Here is a 25,409-nt window from a genome sequence, read left to right on the forward strand (position 1 = left end):
GAGGGCGGCGGCCGCCGCCTTCCCACAACCCCCCGCGCGCCCGCCGCGTCCCCTCAGCGACCCCCGGCCCGCCCCGGCCCGATCCCGATCCCGATCCCAGCCCCGCTCCTGGTCCCGGCCCGGCTCCCGGGGGCGGCCGGACCCCTCCCCCATCCCCCTTCGCCCTGCGGAGCGGGGAGCGGCGCCGGGCATGCGGGCGGTGGCAGCGGGCCGGGAGGTGGGATGCTGTCGCGGAAGAAGACGCGGACGGAGCTCTCCAAGCCGGGCGAGGTGCAGGGGAAGTACGTGAAGAAGGAGACGAGCCCGCTGCTGCGGAGTGAGTATCGGGGGGACCGGGCGGCACCGGCGCGGGGCTCCGGGGGGCGCAGCCCGAGGCCTTTGTGTGCGGCCAGTACGGGTCTGGCGGGCCCTGGAGCTGCGCGGCCTTGGCGGCGTGAGGGGGCCTCATCCCTGCGGGTGTATGTGGGGCTTATTTCTCCCTGTAAATGTGTGTTTAATCATGCTGTGAGCCCTGGGAGATAACAGAGGGAAGTTAAAACTGAAAGGAAGCCCGACTTTCAAAGCGAGCTCTGCACGCGTTGTGCCACCGGGTGCTCAGCGGACCCAAACTTGGTGTTTTTTTGTGTTTTCTCGGTCCTCGGTTCCTCCGTTTTAGCAGGCCGGGGTTCAGACAGTCTCCAGGCATTGTTTTTATATGAACCGAAGTGATCGTAAGGTCAGGTTGGATGGGGCTTGGAGCAGCCGGGGGTAGTGGAGGTGTCCCTGTAGCACGGCTTGGAGCTGGGTGAGCTTCGGGCACCGTTCCAACCCGAAGCAATCTGCCATTCCGTGATTCCGTGACCCCGCGCTCTTTCCAGAATGCAGCGGTTGTGTTCCCGGTCTGGGCGCTCTGGAATGAGATAACTGTCCCGCCAGGCAGTTGCATAAAATCCCTGCGGAAGCAAACGCTCCAGGTCCTATCCGTGACTCAGCCTGGTGAGGTCACCTGGGATGCAGGGATCTCCCCGTGGCTCTGATGCCACAGCCCTGTGCTCCCAGGGCTGGACCCAACAAATACACACTGAAAGTGCACTTAGGTTTGGTTTCGTTGGTCTTTGAAGACAACCCGAGACTGAAATGGGTTTGTTTACACAATAAATAAATAAATAATCGGATTGATTGCTGACACCTTCTGGGGTGCACCAGATTTTAACCATAAATTGTAAGAGTTTACTAATAAGGAGTAATTAATAATAGGCATAACCTCATTCTATATGAAAGTTATGATTTGTATTGACTTACCTGGCAGGGAACTACTTATTTATATCATGTTGAAAGTAAAAGTAGGGAGAGGAGGGATGTTTCACTTACTGAAGGGAGGCAGTGAAATTGTAAAGGAGAAAGTGAAATATCTCCGTGATAATCTGAGAACGTAACGTCTGTGGAATGACAGCATTTTTCTGGCTGAACTTTGTGACTCTGGGATTATAGGGGGGGTAGTGTGAATTCTGTTTCTGTTTCTATCCTGAATTCCTGTGGGCATTAACATCTTGTCATTCCCAGTTATGGACAGCATTCCCAATGAAGCAGTAACCAGGATATTTGGATTTTCTTGACCCTTCTCATAGAGAGATACGAACCCTGACTGATGTAGCCACAGCACAGTGTGGGTGGTTTGGGTTTTTTTCCACTTGTGTGGGGTTTTTTGATGGGTTTGGGGTTGGTTTGTTGGTTGTAGCTGCAGTTCTACTGGCAGAACTGCTCTGTCCTGGCACCAGTCTGCTGCTGTTGGGGGGTGTGCTGGTTTCTGCTGCACCAGGACACTGCAGCATTCCCATCACATTTACGTAGGCAGTAGAGGTGCCTTAAGTGTGTTCTGCACGGGAATTTCTCAGTTTCAGGGTGTAAATCACCGTGGCCGGTCAGATACTCTGTCGGCAGAATTCTTACTTCTCCTCCATGCTCTCTGTCAGATCTGATGCCTTCATTTATCCGTCACGGTCCGACCATTCCAAGACGAACTGATATCTGTCCTCCCGACTCCACATCCTCTGCCTACGCGCCGGGGGCAGATGGAATTGTTTCCAGGAACCAGAGCTTCCTCCGAACTCCGGTGCAGAGGCCGCCTCACGAAATAATGAGGCGAGAAAGCAACAGACTGTCTGCACCTTCCTACCTTGCCAGGAGTTTGGCTGAGGTCCCGAGGGAATACGGCTCCTCCTCGCAGTCCTTCCTCTCCGAGGCCAGCCCCGGGCTGGAGAACGGCGACGCCGGAGCCCGGGGCTATTACTACGATCACTTCTACGATGCCCAGAGGAGACGTCAGCTGAACGACCGCCTGCACGAGGACTACAGGTATTATGAACACAACAGTGATCTTTTCCAGAGGATGTCCCAGAATCACGGGAGGCACACTTCAGGTAAGGATTCGTTGTTGCTTTTGTTAAAAACACGGTTTTGGTTGAGAGTTCGGGTGCGGAGGTGTGTCTGGATGATGGGGATCGTGTGTGAGGTGTGTAGGACAGAGCTGCTTTTTCATGGCGTTTCTAGGATCTAAATAATTAGAACTGAGAGTTTGATCACACATACCCAGAAAGGAAAAACAGACTTAAACCAGGATTATTTTACTAAGTAAACCGAGTAAGGTCAAGCAAGTTTTGGGTTTTTAATGCCAGGCATATATGTACATCTCCTCTGCACATCACTTGCTGGCTAGCAAGGAATTTTATTCATTGAGGGACATCTCCTATTTTCATGCTGTAGAGAATAACAAACAGCTCTAAATTATATTGCAGCATTATTATTTTTTTTTATTATTATCATCAAATTTTAACTATCATCTTATTATTTAATTTCATTGTTTGGATTTGACCTCAATAATTAAAATAATTTCCTATAAATAGTAAAAGGGAGGAATGACTGCTTTGTGTAATTAGCAAATGGGCATCTAATTAGTGCTGAAATTGACTTCCTAGTCCTTGCCTCCTTTCCTTTAGCTTTTAAAATTGTTTGTAAATATTCCTCTTCCCCCCTTACTTTCACTGCAGCTCGCCTTTGTTTTCTAGAACAGAACAGCATAAGAAAGAAGAATCCATTAAATACTATTTTTCTGAAATACTTAATTCTCTATTTGATATTACAAAAGCTATGCCCAAGGAGGAGTTTGAAACAAACATTTCAAACCTGTAAATAATGTACCTTCAATATGAAATTCATTGTCACTTATACTCTGTAAACAAGATAGCAGTTAGTGTCTAATAAAATAAACCTCCTGTCTAGAAAAATAAATCTGCTGGGCAGAACATCAACTTTTAATGCTGCTGACCTCGTGTGTGGGATTAGAACCTGCCAGTGCTTTTATTTTCTTCAGCACAGAAACACTTCCATGAAAAATGGAAACTCCAGCCAGGAAATTCTGAAATGCTGGGGTTTAAGGCCTGCTACTTCAATCCTCCTTTTATTTTGCTAAATGTTAATATATGTGATCTACCTGGATTTTGTGTGCAAACCATCCACCTCTGCCAGTTGATGCTCATCCAGCAGTCATTAAACACTTACCTGGTCCAGGTAACAAGCACCTGGTAGTGTGAGCTGGGATATTTTAGGGAGGAGAGGCAGGAGGGGAGGATTTCTCAAACCAATCCATCGATTTAACCTTCAGAATTACCACAGTAGCTGTGTCTGCTGAGGAGATTTCCAGAAATGAGGCTGTAACTTGGAAGTGGAGGTTAATATATCAAATTTTTAAAAGAAGGGCTCCACAGCCATATTTTTCTCAGTTGTAGCAACATCTTCCTAAACAGATTTTTTTTTCCTGCTCTTTGCTGACCTGTGCCCTCTTAGCCCTGGAAATCATAAAGAAGCTGCTCCTGTTTGCTTGGTTTTGTCATTCACTCTCATACTTTAACATTTAATAGTTTGAACAAATTCTACACAGGTTTGTGATGGGTGAGTATTTAATCTCATGCACTTGTATGGAGAGACAAAGGTGAGCCTTTCAATTGCCAATGTTTTCCCTTTCCTCAGTTTTTTTCATCTCCATATGAACTCTTAAAGTCCTCTTTTCCTTTTTTTTTGAAGAATTATGTGGCCCAAAATAAGAAACTTTGAGATTTTGTTACTTCCTTCATCTCACTGTTAAGCTTCTTTTTATTTGAACCTTCCATTGCCTTCAGACTTTCAGTGTTTTCCTTGAGTTACCCAAATCTCTCTGTAATTCCTTGTTTCTTTTTCTTGCATTTCCAGAATACTGAGCCTGTTGCTTTCACTGTCTTTGTCTAAATTAACTTTTTCTTTACACATCCCCATTGTTGTTTCTCTTCATTGAGATAATTGATGGCAAAATTGCCTAATGCCTGCAGTTCCAAATGAAAAGTGTGTTTATGAGCTGGAGTTTGTAAATGCTGCCTTCTCCCCTTTCCCTCCTCTCCCAGCCTCCCTCTAAAGGTCCCCCTGGTCAGTTCTGGTGTGGTGTGGGTGGATTCCCAAGGAGATGTTGCCTGGTGAACACAAGGTGTTCTTGCTTTGATGATATTTCATGGTGGTCACTCTGAGATGATTTTTGGGAAGCTGCAGTCTGGAAGTGAAGAAGTGCCTGTGAATTTCAGCTTTCATTCAAAATCAAGATTCTCCTCTTTGTAATTTGGAGAGAAGTTCAAAACATGTTCCTGCCGAGATCTTCAAAGTGTTGAGCCGAGCCTTTAGGGAAGCCCTGTGGTTTTCCAGCAGTTGATGTTTTAGCAGTGCCATGTCCTTCCATAGGCATTTCTCCTTGAAGTCATGTTTTCTCTCTCATTGTGATTCACTTCTACCATGTCCTCCTTTCCATATTTTCATTAAATTTGTTTCTAATTAGCAATTCAATGCTGCTGATTTTCCTGACCAGTGTTTTCAGTTGAGATACCTCCTAATTTTGTATGTTTAGCTACCTCTGTGGCATTTCTTAATTTTTTTTTTTTTTTTTATTAGTGTCCTTTTCAAACTTTTAATTCTAAGAGACTTTACCTGTCTTTCCTCGCCATCTCTTTCCTCTCTTCTAGGTTAAAGTTTTGGGGAGGTCTGTGGTTGAAGTTATACCTACAGTGTAGATTGGAACTAACTTGTAACCAAGACCTCAGAGTTATTTGTACCTGTGTGAGCGGTAAGCTGAAACATTCTTCTGTGTCTTCTGTGAAAATTGCTGAGCTTGAAATCACACTGTAAAGGCACTTTCTGGTGGTGGATTGTGATGAGTTCACTGGGATGTCACAGGAGAAAAACAGTCAACAGAGAATCCAGTGTGCTTTTGGTTCGTCTGTTAAGCTGTACCCCTTAAAAATTGCAAACTTGTTTAATGTAAGGGCAAAGTAGATACAAATGATGGCATGAAACCCATTTAGAGCTGAAATAGCACTATTTTTATTTTTCTGTGTGTACACCTCTCATTTTTAAACAAATGGCAGTTCCTGCCCTGTTCTTCTTTTGTGCTGATTTTGCAGTAATTTTGCAGCATAATTCTTGAAGCTTTCAGAGTTCTTCCTGTCATTTCCTATTTGTGAGTTTGTGCTTGCTTGGAGCAGCCCATTCCCACCAACAAAAGAGGTGCTTGTGCTCAGGAAGTTCCTTCAGATGCTTTGGAGTGGGTTAGGAAGGCCTGGGACCTGCAGACCTGTCTAAACAGGACAGTTACTGGAACTTTTTGTTACTTTATTATTACTCACTCCTTCAAAATTAAACAGTTTGTTCATCTTCTCTTCCTGCTCTTCACCCCCTCTGATGAGGGGAAGGGAGAGGATTTTGGCATCTTCAAAAAAGGCTCTCAAGACAATTGGGCTAATTAAAGACAAACACTGTTCTGTAAGATTTGTTCTCCAACACTTGGAAATTTGGGTGAAGCCACTTGTGGGGAGTTCCTGGGCTCTGAAGTTTCTCTGCCAGCATCAGGGCATTTTCTACCCAAGTGAGGCTTTCTCCTGTGGTTTTACTCTTTCCCCTTTATGCTGCTGGTGGGATTTCTCTCCTGTCCTTCTTACCTGACAGACTGAAGAGCTGCCCTTAGCTGGCCTGGAAATCTTTGCTCCAAAGGGCTTGGACTTCTTTCCAGGCAGGGTGCCCTCAGAGTAAACCCCTTTTACTGAGCTGGGAAAGCACTGACATCACTTCCAGTTCCTTTGTTCCTTCCCAAAGGAACAAACCAAACACAATTTCCTCGAGTGAAGAACACACTACAGATTATTCTCACTTGTGACTTTATTGGCTTCAATTACATTTTTGAGAGAAGGAACTCCTTGCATTGATAAAGTGCATTGCAATGTGGTGCTCAAAGGTAATTAATTCGAGATCTTAAGCTGAAGATTTTAGAAATGGAAGGAAAATTAAAGCCTCAAATAATTTTAATATTGATGTTCCTTAAAAGCAACAGCTGAACCAAAAAATACCCCATATTATATTATATTATATTATATTATATTATATTATAGTATAGTATAGTATATTATAGTATAGTATAGTATAGTATAGTATAGTATAGCATATTATAGCATATTATAGTATATTATATATTATACATATATTATGCTATATATATTATATTTTATATTATATTATATTATATTATATTATATTATATTATATTATATTATATTATATTATATTATATTATATTATATTATATTATATTATATTATATTATATTATATTATATTATATTATATTATATTTCAGAATTTCCAAATGAGGCTTGACAAGCTCAAAAGAGACATTTTGAAAAGGTTTTACAAATGCATAGATTTAAATTAACTGTTGACCATCCTTGAGGTTTGATAATGCCACTCCAGAGAGTGCTCATCCTTAAGCAGAGGAAAGGAAACATTTGGAAAAAGTGGATAATTTAAGCAACTGTGTTCCTTGGGAAAGCAGGAAGAATGAGGATTTCTGTCTTGTTACAGCTAAAAGAGTGTGTGAGCAAAAAAACCCTGAGAGTTCAATGAACTTGTTCAGTGTTATCTTGTGGTAGGGATCATATCCTCCATGCCAGGAAAACCCCAGGTTTTACACTGGATGTTTGTATAAAAACTGTTCAGGTTTTATATTTGGGATACATAAATCTGGTGCCAGCCCATAATCCAGGGAATATCCCTGGTGCTTGCAGGAAAATCCTGTGTGGAGCTTTGGGCTGCTGTGCAAATGCTTTAGAGCTCAGACTTTACCTGGAATTTAAATACAGAAAATGTCATTCCTGGCAATTTGCCATGGAAAAGGCAGTGTTCACAGTCCATGGATTTAGGCTGTCTTGGAACTTTCTTCTTTGGGCTATACTTTGGAAAAGGTCACATAGGAATTTACTCTTCCAAGTGTTGTTTGGTCTTATTGTAGATACTTACAGGTATATTTATATATATTAAAAAGTTGATTTTCCTCTTCTCTTACTGTTCAGAACTATAGGAGGAGCTTTTTCTCTTATGTGTGTATCCATTCTCCCACAAAGGAACATCTGAGATTTATCAGGAAAGCCAACAGACAGTTTCTTTTGATCTCTAAAAAAGAATTTTCTATGAGAAAATGTCTAAATTGCACTAATTGTTGATTTTCATGCCACACTGGGTTGAAGGCTTTATGGCCCTATCAATATCAACATCTTAAAACTTCCAACACAGAGAATATTCCAATATAATCTGTGATTTAAGGGAAAAATGATAGTTAAAACCATCAGTTTATAAGTCTGGCCTTTGATTTCACATTCATGGAACACTGTTCAAAACTGGTAATTTCTACATCTGTATAAATTTATTTGAATGGCTCTGCTATTAGAATGGCTCTGTTATGTTATGGTATGGCTCTGCTATGAAATCAAAATGGCAAAAGGAATGGAAAAAACATTTATGGCCTGGTGTTACTTTTGTTCTCTGCATCTTGGAAATTAAAAATAAGCTGGCATTGGGAGAATCCATGTGTCAGAGAACGTGGTGGTGCAGAGGTTGGCACCTCTTCCAGCTGTTGGGAAGCATTAACCTTTACCCCAAGGAGTAAATATAAATATCTATGGATTTGAGGCCAGAATTTCAGGAGGAGGAACTGTAAGAAAAAGACAGGGATATGCAGATTTTAACAGTGAACAGAAAAATATGGATTTTTTTTTTCCCCCCTCAGTCAAGTTTGTGTTCAGATCTCCTGGCAGTGTTGATTTAACAGTCACTATTTACACATCCATGAAATTACAACCCAGAGGTTCAGTTAATTGGGTTAATTGGGGGCAATCCTGGATCTGTTTATCCCAAGCACTGCATTTTCAAGAAGCTGAAATGTTTGTATTTTGTCAGTGGCATGAAAACCAAACCAGTGCCTCCACTGTAGCAAGGGGCTGATCCAGCTTCCCTGCCCCAGTCCTTCCAAAGGTCAGGAAGCCTCCAGGATGTGTCTTTGGAATTAAGGTCTAGGTTGTTCAATCCTAATTAAAGATGGGCACAGCCATCAGCTTCCCTTGATAATGCTGACAAATAGGTAAGTGCTGAAACAAGAGGAAATCCTTTCAGGCCAAACAGCTCAGAACATGGCAATGCTGGAAAAAGATTTATACATGAGGATAAAGCTTTGAAGAAACTCAGGAGGATGTTTTTGAGGGGGGTTTTAATTTATTTTTTATTTATCCAGTTGTTTTGGAGCCTTCCTGTAACTTTATTTTGAATTATTGTTATATTTTGTTAGGAAATAGCTCACCCAGATTTCAGGCTGTCATTTTAGATTAGAGAGACTCAGCGTTTCCCTTCTCTCAAAAAATAACCACACAAAAATGTTATTCCTGAAAAAAAAGAAGGAGGGGGTGTATTCCTGTCAGTAAATGTGTGAGGGGGTGATTTCTGACTTGTAAAAAAGTGGGAAAAGTGACTCCCAAATCCCTTCTGCTGGCTATGGGAAATAGTAACACACAAACTCTGGTGATAATGGGATTGAATAGATATATTTGGTTGTGGGATGAAAAGATAATTGGAATTTTCTTTAAAACCAGACAGTGTTTATCTGTAGAACTGTGAGTGACTGGAGGGAATTACTTGAAATGAATTTTAAAAGAGAGTTGAATTTAGCCCAGCACATCCAGGATGTAGCAAATTCCCAGGGATGGAAAGAACCTGCAAAATTCTTGATTATGTCACTTGGTTTTTGTGGTTGGGTGTCTTGGGGGTGGTTTTTATATGAGTTTTCTGTGCTTGCTCATCTAGCTTTTATTTCACCCAGCTTCCCAAGTATCCCTAGGAAGGGATGGGAGAGGAGCTGCTTCTGTAGTCACATCTCACCATCCAGCTGCTAGGTTGTAAAAGCTCTCTGTGTGTTACAACAAATCACAGAATTCAGAGTGCTACTGAGCAATCTCTTGAATTTAGTGATAGGTAAATCCCAATTGTGCTCTGTTTCCAGGGAAAAGGTGGGAATTTAATCAGCTACTGATTCCTGTCAGCTCTTGTACCCCCAACCCTGCTTGTCTCTCCTCTCTCGTTTTACCTCGTCCTGTTGCTGTTCTTGACTGGTTCACCTGAAAAGCTTTGTTGGGACTCAGTGATTTTTCTGGATGGTTTTCACTTCTGACTTTAACTAGAAAAAGAGCTGTGGGGTTTTTTTTTGTTGATAAATGAAGCAGCTGTAATAATTTATTAACAGAAATCAAAATTTCTGTAAATCTTTAACCACTGATCTCCCTTTGTTTTAGGCATCGGGAGAGTTGCTGCTACATCTTTAGGAAACTTAACAAATCATAGTTCTGAAGATTTACCTCTTCCTCCTGGCTGGTCAGTGGACTGGACTATCCGAGGAAGGAAATACTACATCGATCACAACACCAACACAACCCACTGGAGCCACCCTCTGGAGCGGGAGGGGCTCCCGCCGGGCTGGGAGCGCGTGGAGTCCGCGGAATTCGGGGTCTACTACGTGGATCACATCAACAAAAGGGCTCAGTACAAACACCCCTGTGCTCCCAGGTGAGCCTCCCACCTTCCCTGCTCTGCCTGGGTTTCTTTGTCCACTTAGGACAGTGGAGCTGGGTTTGGATCAAGTACAAAAAATCCTTATTTCCAGCTTTGTGGGCTCTCAGTAAGGTTTCTAGAAAAAGTTGGGGTTTTGTCTCATGTTTCTGAAGTTTAGGAGCAGGATATTGCTCCTAAATCTAACAAAGCAGCTCTTCAGCTGTCAGTAAAACATCAAAATTGCTGAGAACAGAATTGAAATGTAAACTGAAAGGAAGCTTGATCTGATATTCCTGGAGATGCTCTGAACATCTGAAACATGAATTAAGTCTTGTCTGGAATTAAAATGGATATTTTAGCTGCTCATAATTTCAAGGTAAAATAAAATTAATACACACCAAATCCAGTATTAATTGTTAATACACACCAAATCTAACAGTTAATTGTTAATATTTAATTAACTGTTAATTTCTCCTGCTCAGTCTATTCTGCGGATACCCAGGAAGAGAAAGTTCTTCAGCTTGTGGCACAAAAGATAAATACATGGGGATACCTTTATATGGAATAACTCTGATCAGCTGCTGCCTGAATACATCTCTTCTAATACATTAAATGGTGGATTTTATGAATCAATACTTTTTAAGAACAGCTCCAGGGCTTTGTTGTGCTGTGGTTGAGTGGGGCCGAGGTGAATTTTACCACAACAGCAGCAGCAGGTTGCTCGGTGCAGGCCCGTGTGAGGTTGCACACCAGCCTTTGCACTGATGAGTGTCTGTGTAATGTTAACAACTGCGTGGTTGCAGTGGGGGTGACACTTGTCCCTGTCCCTTGCAGCGTTCCCCGTTACGATCAGCCGCCCCCCGTGTCCTACCAGCCACAGCCCGCGGAGAGGAGCCAACCCCTGCTGGTCCCTGCCAACCCCTACCACAGCGCTGAGATCCCTGACTGGCTGCAGGTCTATGCCAGGGCTCCTGTCAAGTGAGATTCTGCCTTTTTCTCTTCTGCATTTCACACTGAAAGTGAAAAAAAAATTGAATTTCCGCGACTGCCAGTGGAGCTTGTGCAGTATCTGGTTTTTAGCTGCATCAGGGCTGAGGTTGACAGCCTGAGGGAGTTGTACCAAATGTTTGCCACATTAATTTGCTTTGTTTCAGGCCTTACTTGAAGTGGTCACTTCTTGCAGCTCACACAACTTGCAGAAAGCTCTGTCAGAGAGTGAAGGATGTGTTTTGCTTTCAGAGTATTTACAAGAGCAGTACCACGTGCTCAGAAAATATGTGAAACATTTTTAGGGTGTAACTTCCTCATGTCTCTTTTATTTCTTTTTAAACAGCACAGCTTTTCCTTCACCTTTAAGAATTTCAAATCATAGAATCATGAAATGGTTTGGGTTGGAAGGGAAGTTAAAAAACATCCCATTCCACCCCCTGCCATGGGCAGGGACACCTCCCACTATCCCAGGCTGCTCCAAGCCCTGTCCAACCTGGCCTGGAACATTCCAGGGATCCAGGGGCAGCCACAGCTTCTCTGGGCACCCTGTGCCAGGGCCTCCACACCCTCACAGAGAACAATCTCTTCCTAATAGCCAACCTAAATTTATAAAGCCTTGTCCTTCCCTCCATCCCTGGTCCAAAGGCCCTTTCCAGCTCCCTTGGAGCCCCTTTAGGCCCTGGAAGGCCAAATACAGGCTGACATCTATATTTCTATTTCTGTATTTCTGTTCAAGAAATTCAATTAAAAACTAAGTGGTAATAAAAATTCATTTTGTCAAATAAACTGCTACAGGAACAGGGAGTTTCCTCCAAAAAAAAGGTTTGAGTCAGCATAAAGAAATGAGATTTTCTAATGGGTGCAAGCTCTGCAGAACAGTTACACTGAATAGAAAGCAATAAAACCCCAAATATGGTTTAATAATTATTAAATCATGTACTATTTGTAAGGAGAATATGGAGAAACTCAGTTTTACAGCAGTGAGGCCAGTCTGGAATTGCAAATTCAGGCTGAGATGTTCAGTGACTCCCACTAAAAAAATTCCCTATTTTTATTACCTGCTTCTAGTAACTACAGTTTGAATGAGTTTTATTACTTCTTGTGACTGCTGGGTTTGCCAGCAGCCCATAAAGATTTAAATTGCCCTAAAATCCCCCAGTTCACTGAGGCTCCACACTTAGTTCCTGTAGCCTGTAGGATTTGTTCCCTAGAAATACTTCCAGTTTTTGTCTGCAGCTGCATTTTTTTATTTAGCTCTTTGGCACATCCAGACAATGTAATTTTAAATAGTTCAGCCTGTGTTGTGTGGATTCTTTTGGATATTTGTCTTCAATCTTGAGAAACAAATATAAGACAAACAATTACTCAGGGATTTCTTTCTATCAAGTAGGCTGAGACAAGGTTTTAATTATCAGCACAGTTTTGCACTGAAATAATTTGGTTTATTGTCTTATGATTTCTTACTTACCCCTGACACTGTAAATCCATGTAGCTGTAAAGCCCAGCTGTTTTTGTTGAGAAAAGTAGATCATTATGGCAAAAATAGGGAATATTAGGGGTTTTTCCAACAAATTTCTCTAGAGGAAAAGAATTAGGGTTAGAAAAAAGCTTAATAGAGAGTCCAGTAAGTGTTAGCCAAAATAGTCCCTATTTTATAGGGAAAAATTCCTGGCTGGGAGGGTGGGGAGGCCCTGGCACAGGGTGCCCAGAGCAGCTGTGGCTGCCCCTGGATCCCTGGCAGTGCCCAAGGCCAGGTTGGACAGGGCTTGGAGCAGCCTGGGACAGTGGGAGGTGTCCCTGCCTATGGCAGGGGTGGCACTGGATGGGCTTTGAGGTCCCTTCCAACCCAAACCTGTCCAGTATCAAGGAATTTTTGCTCCCTTGAGGAATCCTTTTCCCCTCTCCTGGCATCTCTGGGGTTTTGTTTGGAGAGCCCAAGTGCAGCTCTCGGAGCTGCCATCAAGACTCCAAACTTGATCTTAACCCTTGGCTCAACTCTCAAATGGGATCTTTCTCCCTCTTCAGGTATCCCAATCTGGGAGCTGTTCCCACAGTGGCATGAGGGTGAGGACCCCAAAATTCCTTCCTTGCAGAGATCACATGGTTCAGGTTCTTCCCCACCTCTTTTGGAGCTGGGATCCAAAGGCAGGACCTTGTTCTTCCAGCCCTACCCAACTGCAGGCTGTCGAGATTCAGGGCAAATCAGTGTCTCCTGTGTTGATGTTGTCCTGCTTTGTATTAAATCCTTGGTATCCACTGGGAAAAGCCCAGGGCATGGGATATTCTGGCTGCCTGCTCTGTTCTAGTACCCTCCTGTTTCTCAGCCAGGGATTTATTTGGCTCCTCATGAGTGGGAAAGGAGAGAGAGGGAAAGGTGTTGTTCCTGTGATCTCAACAATCCCAAGGTGCTCCCAAAGGTGGCTGTACCTTCAACCTTCAAACCTTCAAACCCCCCTTTGTCAAAACAGAGCTCAAACTCCAAACAGCTGCAATTTGTTATTTCTCTTTTTTTGGGGGAGAAAACTGATTTTAGCAGTGCAGCCCTGTCAGGATTAGGGATAACTTCAGTACAGAAGCTGTTCTTTAGGAAGTTTATAGAAGCTGTGGTCAGTTTTAGTTAAATTCTTAAAATTCCTCAGAGCCTCTTTGGAAGTCACCTGCACGTCCTGGTGCTTCTCTGATGCCTCTGGAATGTGACCTTTCAGTGGGGAATGCAGTTTATTTCCATAAATTCACTGGTATTTCAGCTTCAGCCTTCACTCAGGTGAATCCATCTTCTCCTGTGCCTCAGCTGCACCAAATAATTCCATTATTCCATGAGTTTCTCCTGTTCTGTAATAGTCAGAGCAGTCAGCTCCCTATTTCCAAACTAAGGAAATCAGATTGTGAGTGGATTGTAATGAGGGAAAAGCAGGAAAGGAGGGTGGAACCACATCAGGGCTTGCATTAAATATTTATTGTAGATTATTGCTGCTAATTAACCAAGAGGGGTTAATTGGAGAGGTTAAGCAGCCAAGAACACTCGTTACAGCTGGATTGGGAACAGTTGGTTGGGAGGGAAGGCTGGCACTGTCCCCATCCCCTGGGAGGTACCTGCTGAGCTGCTGGAAGAATTCACTTTTCTGTGTTAGTCTGATTTTAACAGATGTTTTACAGTAAATGTCCCAGGTGTGTTGTGAATGGAATTGCTGTTCAATGCTTCCAAAATGCATTTCCATAGAATCCCAGAATGGTTTGGGTTGGAAGGGACCTTAAAAACCATCCCATCCCACCCCTTCCACTATCCCAGGCTGCTCCCAACTCCATCCAACCTGGCCTTGGACACTTCCAGGGATCCAGGGGCAGCCACAGCTGCTCTGGGCACCCTGTGCCAGGGCCTGCCCACCCTCCCAGCCAGCAATTCCCAATTCCCAATCTCCCATCCATCCCTGCCCTCTGGCACTGGGAAGCCATTCTCTGGCTCCTGTCCCTCCATGCCTTGTCCCCAGTCCCTCTCCAGCTCTCCTGGAGCCCCTTTAGGCCCTGCAAGGGGCTCTGAGCTCTCCCTGGATCCTTCCCTTCTCCAGGTGAACACCCCCAGCTCCCCCAGGCCGTGTTTTCCTCTGTTGGTTCATTCTGGTCAGTTAAGGGGATCTCCTGTATTCCTGGAGGTTTTTGGTGTGTTAGCTGGGACTGTGCCATTTCCCTGTGATGTTTCTCCAGCTCATTTCCACTCCCAACTCCTCATTTTGTCTCAACCACATAAACCCGGCTAATTCAGCTTTGCTCAAGCACCAACCTGGAGAACCTCTCTGCTCTCCCCGCAGGTACGACCACATCCTGAAGTGGGAGCTGTTCCAGCTGGCCGACCTGGACACGTACCAGGGGATGCTGAAGCTGCTGTTCATGAAGGAGCTGGAGCGCATCGTGAAGCTGTACGAGGCCTACAGGCAGGCGCTGCTCAGCGAGCTGGAGCAGCGGCAGCAGCGGCAGCAGTGGTACGCGCAGCAGCACGGCCCCGGCTACTGAGCCCCGCCAGCCCCAGCAGCTTCTTCCCACCCCCACAAACAAACTCTCCAAGGAAAAGTGCTTTTGTTGAAAAGGCAGCTTATTTTTGTTGACGTTGCACCTTTGTTATTATCCTCTTGAATATTTTTCTACATTTATTATGTGTTGTTTATGAAAGTGGGAATTGTTTGTTAATCTTTTTTTTTTTTTCCGTACCGGGAGTAGTTTGTTATCCTGAGAAACCAGCAGTGTGATGGGTCCCCTGATCCTTGATCTCTTTCCTACCAGCCAGCTGCAGTATTAAAAGCTGGCTATGTATTTTTTAAGGGCAATAGATGCAACTGTCACGTCCTGGCTTCCAAATGTTGTCCAAATCCAGATGCCTCGTTCAGGGTATTTCCCTTGGGATTTGGGATCCCTCTCCTGAGAGAGCTCTGCTCTTTGTTTACAGCTTTAATGTACAGAACACCAACCCTGGGCCTGTTCAGTCCCACCAGGAGCTGATTTCACCCTTCGGATCCAAGCGCTTCACTGAAGTGAAGCCTGAGTTGCCTTATTTTGTACTTTAGCTCATTAGTACTCCAGATTTACTCCTAATTCTCGCACAGATTACTCAGAGGGGGAACACTTGTACCTTCCTAAAGACCAAGATCTCTAAGCAGAGTGGTTTTGATCCTGCATTTCCCAAAATCTGACCCGCTCCAGTGGAAAGGCAGTAGCACTGTCTGACCCACTGTGCCACCCCACGGGGAAAATCAGGGATGTAACAGCAATTACTGTTTTTTTAATGAGCTTTTGTCTTAAAGCTCCTCACTTGGGGAAAATGAATTGTCCGGTTACCCTCTCCAGTAATTTCATTTGGTTCATTAATTGTCCTGATATGTTATTTATGGGTTCTTTTCAGTGCAATAAACACTGCAGACAAAAAAGTACATTTCTTGTAAATCCTATTAATTCAATAAAAATCATTTTGTTCGATGAACGAAGGGTTGTGTGACTGAGTTTGTGGCCTCTTAGAACATCAAATAAACCGTTCTTACAAGCAGTAAAAGCCACATGGGCTTGAGACAATCAGAGCTCTTGGTGTCACCAAGCTCTGGGTCTGTCAGTGGGTGAATTACCCTCAAAACACCAACTCTGAAATCCCAAAATAAACCAAAAACATTAAAAATCCCAGAGGAGAAGCTCTTGCCTGGCAAGTGAATAACTTTTCCCTGGAGAACCAACTTCTTAGGAACCAGAAGCAAACTTTAATAGTCCTGACAATAAAAGAATAGAACTGTACCACACGTCCTATGCACTATCATGGATAAATATGTACAGAAATACAGTGAAACTTCCTCCAACACAGCTACAAAGTGACACTTTGTGCAGACAAACAGCAACGGCCGCGTTCCTCACAGCACCGTTAACAACCATAGCAGAAGTGCCCTTACAGTGTCTGATAAAGCAAGTTAATACATTTTAATTATGTTTATGTAATTGAACAGTTAAACGAAGGAAAAAACCGTGGTTACATGTTATAACTTGTTCAAGTACCTGAAATAAATTGGCTTTTGGATAAGCTTCGGCCTTTTTAGTTGCGGTATCACGTAAATTATCGTTTCCTCAGTGGTGACTAATTAAGAAGGGGGAAATAAGGCTTCATAAACGAGCTGGGAGTCGCTGGCTATGACAAACCAAAGCTCTGGGCTGCGGCAGTGCCGTATGTACACAGGGACAGGACACATCCATGCTGGCCCTGCCCCGGCGGGGCCGCTCCCCCTGCTCCCAGCGGGATCGGGGATGGACACGGGGTGAGGATGTCGATCCGAGGAGGAGACGTCCGTGCCTCGGCCATGCACGGCTGGGAACAGGCCGGGACTGCGCCCTGTGGGGCTGTTTATTCCTTACACCTTCTTCCTGTCGGCGCCGTCGGCGGGCTCGGCTCTTTGCGCAGGGAAGGCGTGGTGGTACAGGTGTCTGTGGGTGGCGGCCGCGCTGTACAGCTTGTACAAGGCCTGGGGAGAGAAACGCAGTCACTGGCCAGCCCCTTCCCACTCCCAGGGAATCCCAAACCCAGGGAATCCCAATCCATTCCAGCCCATCGTGGCCCCTGCATGATCCGTGCACCAGCGTGGTTGGGTCAAGAGGCCAACGCACAAAAGGCTCCAGCTCACGGATTTAGGACTGAGGGAACAGCTGGAGCTGTGCCAGGGTGGGTTTAGGTTGGATATCAGGGAAAGGTTCTTCCCCCAGAGGCTGCTGGGCACTGCCCAGGCTCCCCAGGGAATGGGCACGGCCCCGAGGCTGCCAGAGCTCCAGGAGCATTTGGACAGCGCTGCCAGGGATGCCCAGGGTGGGATTGTTGGGGTGTCCGGGCAAGGCCAGGAGCTGGGCTGGATGATCCCTGTGGGTCCCTTCCAGCTCAGGATATTCTGTGACTCTCCAATTCCAATTTTTCAAACACCTCATGGCCCTAGAGCTGTATTGAATCCATTATTCGGACTATGAGTGAGGGATTTGGGGGCTGTTTTTCCCTTCATGTTTCACGCAGAGTCTCAATTCCTGCAGCCTCAGCGTTTGCTTTCCCCCCTCAGGCAGCTCCCCGAGGTGATCAGGCTGTGACGGGTCATTGTCCCCATCATTCTTCCGCAGATAATGCGGATTTTTTTCCTTCTGAATTTACCGTTTTCCGTTTGTCCTGGAGCCAGGCCAGGCTCAGAACAGGCGGGAGCGGCTGCGGGGCTGCCCCGGAGCTGTGCTTCCCACACGGAACCGATGGCACAGCACCCACAGGGCTGGGACCAGGCTCCAATCCCATGGGGGTGACAGGAGAGTAACACTCCCCATGTCCCTCCCTGCCTGTTCCCCACCTTTATCCCAGAGAAAGCGGCACAGGGGGCGCCAGGACACGGCTCTGGCTGCAGAGGATTTGGTGGGACCATCACGGAGCTGATGTTCCCATTTCAAAGGAACTTGGCACTGCGGGAGGAAAAAACCAACCCAAGTCGCACCAGTTCCTGCTGGGGACCGCAGGCAGGCCAGGATTAGCTCTGGACAGGGTGGGAAGAGGCACCTGACGAGCAGGAACCCACACTGAGAGGGTGACGTGTTCCTTGTGGGCTCAGGGGCTGAATGAAGCAGGAGAGGCTGAAGGGGCAGTGAGGAGGAAGAGGGTGAGGGCTGAGATGCTTCCAGAGGTGTCCCACAGGATGCTGATCACATCCCAAACAGGCCTTTGGGAACAGAACTGGCGTTTTGGGATTGTTTGGGAACACAGTGGACTGGTGGAGGAGACTTCACGCAGCTTCTCTGCTCGTCTTCCTTGGAAATTCACCTTCAAGCCCCATCTAAGCGACCTTGCAGCATTTTGTGGTGTTTTAGAGGGTTTTGTGCTGCCAAACCACTCCCACAGTGCTCATTTTTACTTGGCAGAGTTTGTTCAACACCTCAACCACAGCAAATCCCGTGTTCAGCCTCTTGCTGGGGTTGGTATCCCTGGGGTCTCACAGGGCTGCCCTGGCTGCTGGGAGGGATGAGGGGTGGGAGGGTTTTTAACAGCTGGAATTTCTTCTAAAGGAACTCTCCACAGAAGCCAGTGGGTCAGGAGGTGGCACTGCCAGCTGGAGCTGGCAGCCTTTGGTGACACAGAAAAACATGGAAAGGTCTCGTGTCACACCTCAGCCAGGCTGGGGAGGCCCTTGGACACAGAGCTGGAATAACATCCATGTGCAGGAAGGTTGCCTTTTTTTTTGGTTTAGTCAGATCCTAGTGAGGCTTTGCCCAAGGAACATTCCAGGGGCTCACACTGGGATCCTGCAGTGCTGGGCAGAGGAGCACAAGGAGCCAGGCACACAAAGAGCTGCTGGGGCTGTGATCATAAATCAGAATCCCAGAATGGTTTGGGCTGGAAGGGACCTCTAAAGACCATCCAGCTCCAATCCCCCTGGAATGGGCAGGGACATGTTTGGCTATCCCAGGCTGCTCCAAGCCCTGTCCAACCTGGCCTTGGACACTTCCAGGGATCCAGGGGCAGCCACAGCTTCTCTGGGCACCCTGTGCCAGGGCCTCCCCACCCTCCCAGCCAGGAATTCCTTCCCAATATCCCACCTAATCCTGCCCTCTGGCACTGGGAAGCCATTCCCTCTTGGCCCCAGTCCCTCTCCAGCTCTCCTGGATCCCCTTTAGGCCCTGCAAGGGGCTCTGAGCTCTCCCTGGATCCTTCTCCAGGTGAGCACCCCCAGCTCTCCCAGCCTGGCTCCAGAGCAGAGGGGCTCCAGCCCTGGGAGCAGCTCTGTGGCCTCCTCTGGACTCGTTCCAGCAGCTCCACATCCTTCTGATGTTGGACCCCAGGGCTGGAGGCAGCTCTGCAGGTGGGGTCTCTCTGAGTGGGGCAGAGGGGCAGACCCTCCCTCTCTCATTCAGGTTTTCCTGTTCCTGGAAGGCCTGTACAGGGACCATTTTCCCTCAGAGCAGCTCCCCTGCCACGCTGGGAGAGCAGGATTGTATTCCTTGTGCTGCCCAGGGAGATGCTGGGAGATGAACTGTGCCTCCCAGGTTCTGCATGCAGCTTAATCCATTATGGGGTGGTTTTTCCCAAAAAACAACAGCACTTCCAGCAGCACAGAGAGGCCTGGCCAGGCTGTCCCTGCCCACACCTGCACAGTTGGTGCTCCAAAACAATCTGGGGTTTGGGTCTGACCTCCTGGCACAACAGGAAAATCCCCAAACAGAACTGCTGGGAGAAAGATGAAAATCCCCATCGTATCCTCTGATACGTTCCTCGTTCCCCACCCAAATCTCTCTCCCACTTGGCTCCCAGAAGTGCCTGGAGTGCAGTGCCCACATCCACACCCTTGCCCAGGCATCTGGATCACAGGGAACAGCCAGAGCCAGCCAGGCCAGCAGCTTCTACCCCAAGCCTTTGTGACTCCCATCCTCCACCAGCCCAGACATGCTTTCGGGGCCAAGATGCTTTTCCCAGGAGCCCAGGGCCCAGCTGGCCCCAGCAGCATGCGGAGAACAAGAGCCACTTACCTCATTCGTGCTTCCCTGGGAGAGGCATTGGGAAGGGGGAGACAGAAAGAGAAAGAAACAGCTCTGTGTATCACAGGTGTCCATGGGCTGCTCCCAGGGGGCTCATCCCAAACTGGTCCCCTCTTGCAGGACCCCTCACTGCTCCGTCCATCCCTCCTGCACCCGGTCCCACTGCCATGGGACAGAGCCGCTGGCTCGTGGTGGGCACGGTGACACTGCCCAACCCAGCACCTCCCCTCTGCCACAGCTCCTTCCTGGGAGAACTTTCCCTCTGCTTGGAAAGCCATGGGGGCCTGTGGCAGCCAGGAACAGCTCCAAGCACTTTTCCCTCTTTATTTTCCCCCAGCTGGACATGCTGCAAGTGGGCAGCACCTCTGGTTTCCTGCTGTGTCCTGTTCTTGCTGAACTCCCACTGCTTCCTGCACTGGGATGGGCTTAAATATTCCAGCATATCCCAAAGGCTCCTGGGAAGTGTCCCTGGGCAAAGAGCCACTGCAGGGGGCTTTACTGGGGGTGCTCAGGCTGCTGGGGACAGGGCAGCCGGGATGAATCCAGCTGGAACACCAGGGATGTCTCTGCTGAGCAGCACCACTGCCCAGCTCTGCAATGAAGGAACATCAGTAAACGTTGCCTTTATTTCCCAAAAAGCTGCAAGGTCAGCTGCAGCAGCACAGGGAAGCAGGGAAATGTGCTTGCTCTCCATGAAAACCTCCCTGGTGCAGGAAAAGCAGGGAAGGAGCAGGTGGAGAAGGGCCCTTCCTGGCAGAAATTAGACCTGGGATGGCTCCTGAGGGATGAGCTCATCCAGCTCTGCCGTGGGAAGGGCAGGAGGGCACTGCAGCCTTTTGGCTCTTTGGGCACAGGGATTGTAGCCCTGGATGGGGTGCAGGGGGTCAGTGGGAGTCTGTGGGGGCTGGGCTTTCCCTTTTCTGCTGTGGGAACAGGGAAGGGCTGCAATGGGAAATCAGGGTCTGGTGCCAAAACAAGGAGAGCCAAGACCTGGCCTTTACCTCTGGCAGAGCCAAAATCCCTGCCCTGAACCAGGGGAGAGCGATGGCTGCTCCTCTTTAACACCCACAGGCATGCACACACCGAGCACACACACCAGGATCCTCCCCAGGGGGATCCAGGGCAGAGCTGCCCATTCCCACAAGGCTCCACCAACTCACACTGGTGACGGGTAAGACAAGTAGGAAAGAAAAAGGCAGAACAAAAGAGCTTGCTGGGAGTTTTCTCAGATCTACACAGCTTGTTTTCCACACTGGACAGGAACTGGAGGCTCAGGGACACAGCTCCAGCCTTGCTCACCCCACCTGTGCTGCCCTGTGACCTCCCCCTTACAACAAACTCTATGAACTGATCTGAAAACAATTCCTCTGCCCCTCCTCTCCCCATCTGGAAGGTCTAAGGAATGGACCAGAGCTTCAATTAAAACAGGGTACAGATCTCCCTGCACTGATCCCAGCACAAGCAGCTGGATCTACCAACCCTAAAAGCCAAAACCATCTCAAAAGGGGAGGAAAATCCCCAGGAAAACTCAAGGCTTAAAAAACCCCGCTGGGGTGCAGGGAGGGTGCATTTTGTGTGCTGGTTTGAAATCAAAAGCTCTTTAGCCTACCTGGTCCCACAAGGCTGCGGCCACTTGGTCTATTACTGCGCCCAGTTCTCTGTACTCCCCAGAGTATCTGATATAAGCCCAGGTACAGAGTGTGATAAGTGTCAAGCCCAGAATCATGTTGCACAGGCTGGCTATGATGTCCAAGCCAATGAAGCCGGTGACGCCGGCCAGCACGTAGGTGATGAAGATGACGACGAAGAGCGTGGCCGGGGTGCGGGCGGCGTGGAAGATGTTCTTGCTGTCGTTGTGTTTGATGTACTGGATGTAGAGCTCGTCGATCTCGGCCTCCAGCTGCTGCAGGTAGCGCCGGCTGAACTCCTCCCCTCCCATCTTCTTCACCCCGCGGAAAAGCCGCACGGCCTCGTCCTTCAGCTCCACGTGCTTGGCCTGCAGGTCGCTGGGAGCCAGGAAGGGCTTGTCCCCTCCGCACACCTGCGTGGGGAAGGTGGGGAGAGCACTGCTGAAATGGCACTGCTGAAACGGGGAAATCACTGCTGAAATGGCACTGCTCCCACAGGGAAATCACTGCTGAAACAGGGAAATCACTGCTGAAATGGCACTGCTGAAATGGCACTGCTGAAATGGCACTGCTGAAACGGCACTGCTGAAACGGCACTGCTGAAACGGGGAAACCACTGCTGAAATGGCACCACTGAAACAGGGAAATCACTGCTGAAATGGCACTGCTGAAATGGCACTGCTGAAACAGGGAAATCACTGCTGAAACAGGGAAATCACTGCTCCCACAGGGAAATCACTGCTCCCACAGGGAAATCACTGCTGAAATGGCACTGCTCCCAAAGGGAAATCACTGCTGAAACAGGGAAATCACTGCTGAAATGGCACTGCTCCCACAGGGAAATCCCCCCTGACACAGGGAAATCACTGCTGAAACAGGGAAATCACTGCTGAAATGGCACTGCTGAAACAGGGAAATCACTGCTAAAATGGCACTGCTGAAACAGGGAAATCACTGCTGAAGTGGCACTGCTGAAACAGGGAAATCACTGCTGAAACAGGGAAATCACTGCTGAAATGGAACAGGGAAATCACTGCTGAAATGGAACAGGGAAATCACTGCTGAAATGGCACTACTGAAACAGGGAAACCACTGCTGAAACAGGGAAACCACTGCTGAAACAGGGAAACCACTGCTGAAATGGCACTGCTGAAACAGGGAAACCACTGCTGAAATGGCACTGCTGAAACAGGGAAACCACTGCTGAAACAGGGAAATCACTGCTGAAATGGCACTGCTCCCAAAGGGAAATCACTGCTGAAACAGGGAAACCACTGCTGAAACAGGGAAACCACTGCTGAAATGGCACTGCTGAAATGGCACTGCTGAAACAGGGAAATCACTGCTGAAATGGCACTGCTGAAATGGCACTGCTGAAATGGCACTGCTGAAATGGCACTGCTGAAATGGCACTGCTGAAACAGGGAAATCACTGCTGAAACAGGGAAACCACTGCTGAAACAGGGAAACCACTGCTGAAACAGGGAAACCACTGCTGAAATGGCACTGCTGAAACAGGGAAACCACTGCTGAAATGGCACTGCTCCCACAGGGAAATCACTGCTGAAACAGGGAAATCACTGCTGAAATGGCACTGCTGAAATGGCACTGCTGAAATGGCACTGCTGAAATGGCACTGCTGAAACGGCACTGCTGAAACGGGGAAACCACTGCTGAAATGGCACCACTGAAACAGGGAAATCACTGCTGAAATGGCACTGCTGAAATGGCACTGCTGAAACAGGGAAATCACTGCTCCCACAGGGAAATCACTGCTCCCACAGGGAAATCACTGCTCCCACAGGGAAATCACTGCTGAAATGGCACTGCTCCCAAAGGGAAATCACTGCTGAAACAGGGAAATCACTGCTGAAATGGCACTGCTCCCACAGGGAAATCCCCCCTGACACAGGGAAATCACTGCTCCCACAGGGAAATCACTGCTCCCACAGGGAAATCACTGCTGAAATGGCACTGCTGAAACAGGGAAATCACTGCTAAAATGGCACTGCTGAAACAGGGAAATCACTGCTGAAGTGGCACTGCTGAAACAGGGAAATCACTGCTGAAACAGGGAAATCACTGCTGAAATGGAACAGGGAAATCACTGCTGAAATGGAACAGGGAAATCACTGCTGAAATGGCACTGCTGAAACAGGGAAACCACTGCTGAAACAGGGAAACCACTGCTGAAATGGCACTGGCCCCACAGGGAAATCACTGCTAAAACAGGGAAACCACCCCTGACACAGGGAAATCACTCCTGAAATGTCACTCCTAACACAGGGAAATCTAAAATTAGGGTTAGGGGCTAGGGTTAGGGAAGGAATTCCTGGCTGTGAGGGTGGAGAGGCCCTGGCACCCAGAGAGGGTGCCCAGAGCAGCTGTGGCTGCCCCTGGATCCCTGGAAGTGTCCAAAGCCAGGCTGGACAGGGCTTGGAGCAGCCTGGGACAGTGGAAGGTGTCCATGGCAGGGGGTGGAACTGGATGGGATTTAAGGTCCCTCCCAACCCAAACCCTTCTGGGATTACATGAATTCATGACAGGAGAGCCAGGAGAAAGGAAGGAGCAGGAAGGGACACACTCAGCACCACCCACCTCTTCCATCCTCTTGCTGTAGGTGTCTTTGGCAGTGGCAACTGCTGCTAAATTGTTGGCTTCTGCTGTGGCCTGTAAGGGCAAAAGGGGCACAAAGCTTAGGTGCAGAAGGACAGGGTTAAGTTGTGCAAGTGCAAGGCCCCCCGTGGACACAGCCAGGACACGTGTGTGGCACCCAGAATTAGCCAGGGGGGCTCTCCCAGCCTCCAACCAATCCCAAACAAACTCATCCCATACTGACACATCCAAAAGCCTGCACAAAGAGAGGATTCCTGCCCTCCAAGCCAGAGCAACGAAAACTTTGGCTTCAGCTGTGGGAACCAGCAAGGCAAGAGATAAAAGACTCAGCCACAAGTAAACAGCTCCAGCTGCAACACCCAGCAAGGCCATCTGGCTCTGGCAGCCACTTCCCATGTGTCATCTCCCTGTGTGGCCCCATGGATGTCATTCACCTGCAGGAATCATTCCAGCTGAGCTGGCTGAAGCTGTGTGCAGCCAGCAATTCCCCCCAGTCCGTCCCAGGTGGGATTCCTCAGGCATGTCAGGCTTGTGACTGCCAAACACTTCCCAAAGTGCTGTTCCTTGGGTGGTTACACTGAGGCATTTGGAATAAAGTCACAGCAGACCCACTGTGCTGCACTAGCTGGACACCTCTGCCAATTGCTGGGGAATTAGTGGCACTTACACTGCAGGAATTCCCACAGCTCCCACTCACACATACCTGCAGCATCGACTTGGGGTGTGGCAATTCCTCCCCTTGGTAGATCTTTATGTACGCCTGGAAAAGCACAGGGAAAAGGAAACCATGTGGAATGCAGCACACAGGAGCACCACCAACCACCCCCACCCAGCTCCAGACACAGCTGTGGCAGGATTTAGAAGCAGGGAAGAGGAGGATGTTCCAGCACAAGATGGCTTTGGCTAGAAAATGCCACTCCTTGGGTGGCCCAGGTCAGTCAGCAGAGGCTCTCCCTGCTCCACTCACTCCCAAGTATCCCTCCCAAAGGATCTGCACCTACCTCCATCCTTCCCTGAAGGATGAGGAGCCAAGGTAGCCCTGGAGAGTAGGTGGTGAGAATTACTCACCAATGTCTCGCATGGAAATGTCCCAGTAGTCATGACAACAAAAATAAGCTTTTTCCAAAGGCAACTGGAATACAGGCCTCAGCTTATCCCCCTCCAGCCCTCAATTCTCCAGGGGAGGAAAACAGCTCCTCCCACTTTCTGGGCTCGCTGTGGTCAAATCCATGACCATGAGGTGTTT

The 25,409-nt window shown here is 47.7% G+C and overlaps 2 protein-coding genes across 8 annotated transcripts in view; one reads left to right on the top strand and one right to left on the bottom strand.

Annotated features, from left to right (window-relative positions):
- The first annotated feature begins 12 nt into the window (after positions 1 to 12).
- Positions 13 to 15,873, top strand: SAV1 (salvador family WW domain containing protein 1). The gene is made up of 5 exons (XM_069018671.1): positions 13 to 316; positions 1,953 to 2,399; positions 9,659 to 9,929; positions 10,749 to 10,892; positions 14,711 to 15,873. Exons 1-5 carry the CDS (start codon positions 223 to 225, stop codon positions 14,910 to 14,912), a joined length of 1,158 nt encoding a protein of 385 aa, XP_068874772.1. The 5' UTR covers positions 13 to 222; the 3' UTR covers positions 14,913 to 15,873.
- A 245-nt stretch (positions 15,874 to 16,118) lies between these two features.
- Positions 16,119 to 25,409, bottom strand: part of ATL1 (atlastin GTPase 1) — a 30,933-nt gene continuing 21,642 nt past the window's right edge. Inside the window, exons 10-14 of one of the 7 annotated variants that reach the window (XM_069018668.1) lie at positions 24,867 to 24,923; positions 24,146 to 24,217; positions 21,529 to 21,960; positions 19,911 to 19,925; positions 16,119 to 16,891 (exon numbers count right to left, since the gene is read on the bottom strand). In XM_069018668.1, the coding sequence (XP_068874769.1) occupies positions 16,781 to 16,891; positions 19,911 to 19,925; positions 21,529 to 21,960; positions 24,146 to 24,217; positions 24,867 to 24,923 (687 nt within the window). In that variant the 3' untranslated portion in view covers positions 16,119 to 16,780. Of the gene's footprint in view, positions 16,892 to 17,169; positions 17,856 to 17,884; positions 18,511 to 19,031; positions 19,612 to 19,910; positions 19,926 to 21,528; positions 21,961 to 24,145; positions 24,218 to 24,866; positions 24,924 to 25,409 lie in introns of those variants that run through there. The other 6 variants (XM_069018664.1, XM_069018669.1, XM_069018665.1 and 3 more) reach the window with 6 other exon arrangements.

The sequence above is a fragment of the Aphelocoma coerulescens genome, chromosome 5 (assembly GCF_041296385.1).
Source record: "Aphelocoma coerulescens isolate FSJ_1873_10779 chromosome 5, UR_Acoe_1.0, whole genome shotgun sequence".
In the NCBI taxonomy this organism is placed as follows: Eukaryota; Metazoa; Chordata; class Aves; order Passeriformes; family Corvidae; genus Aphelocoma; species Aphelocoma coerulescens.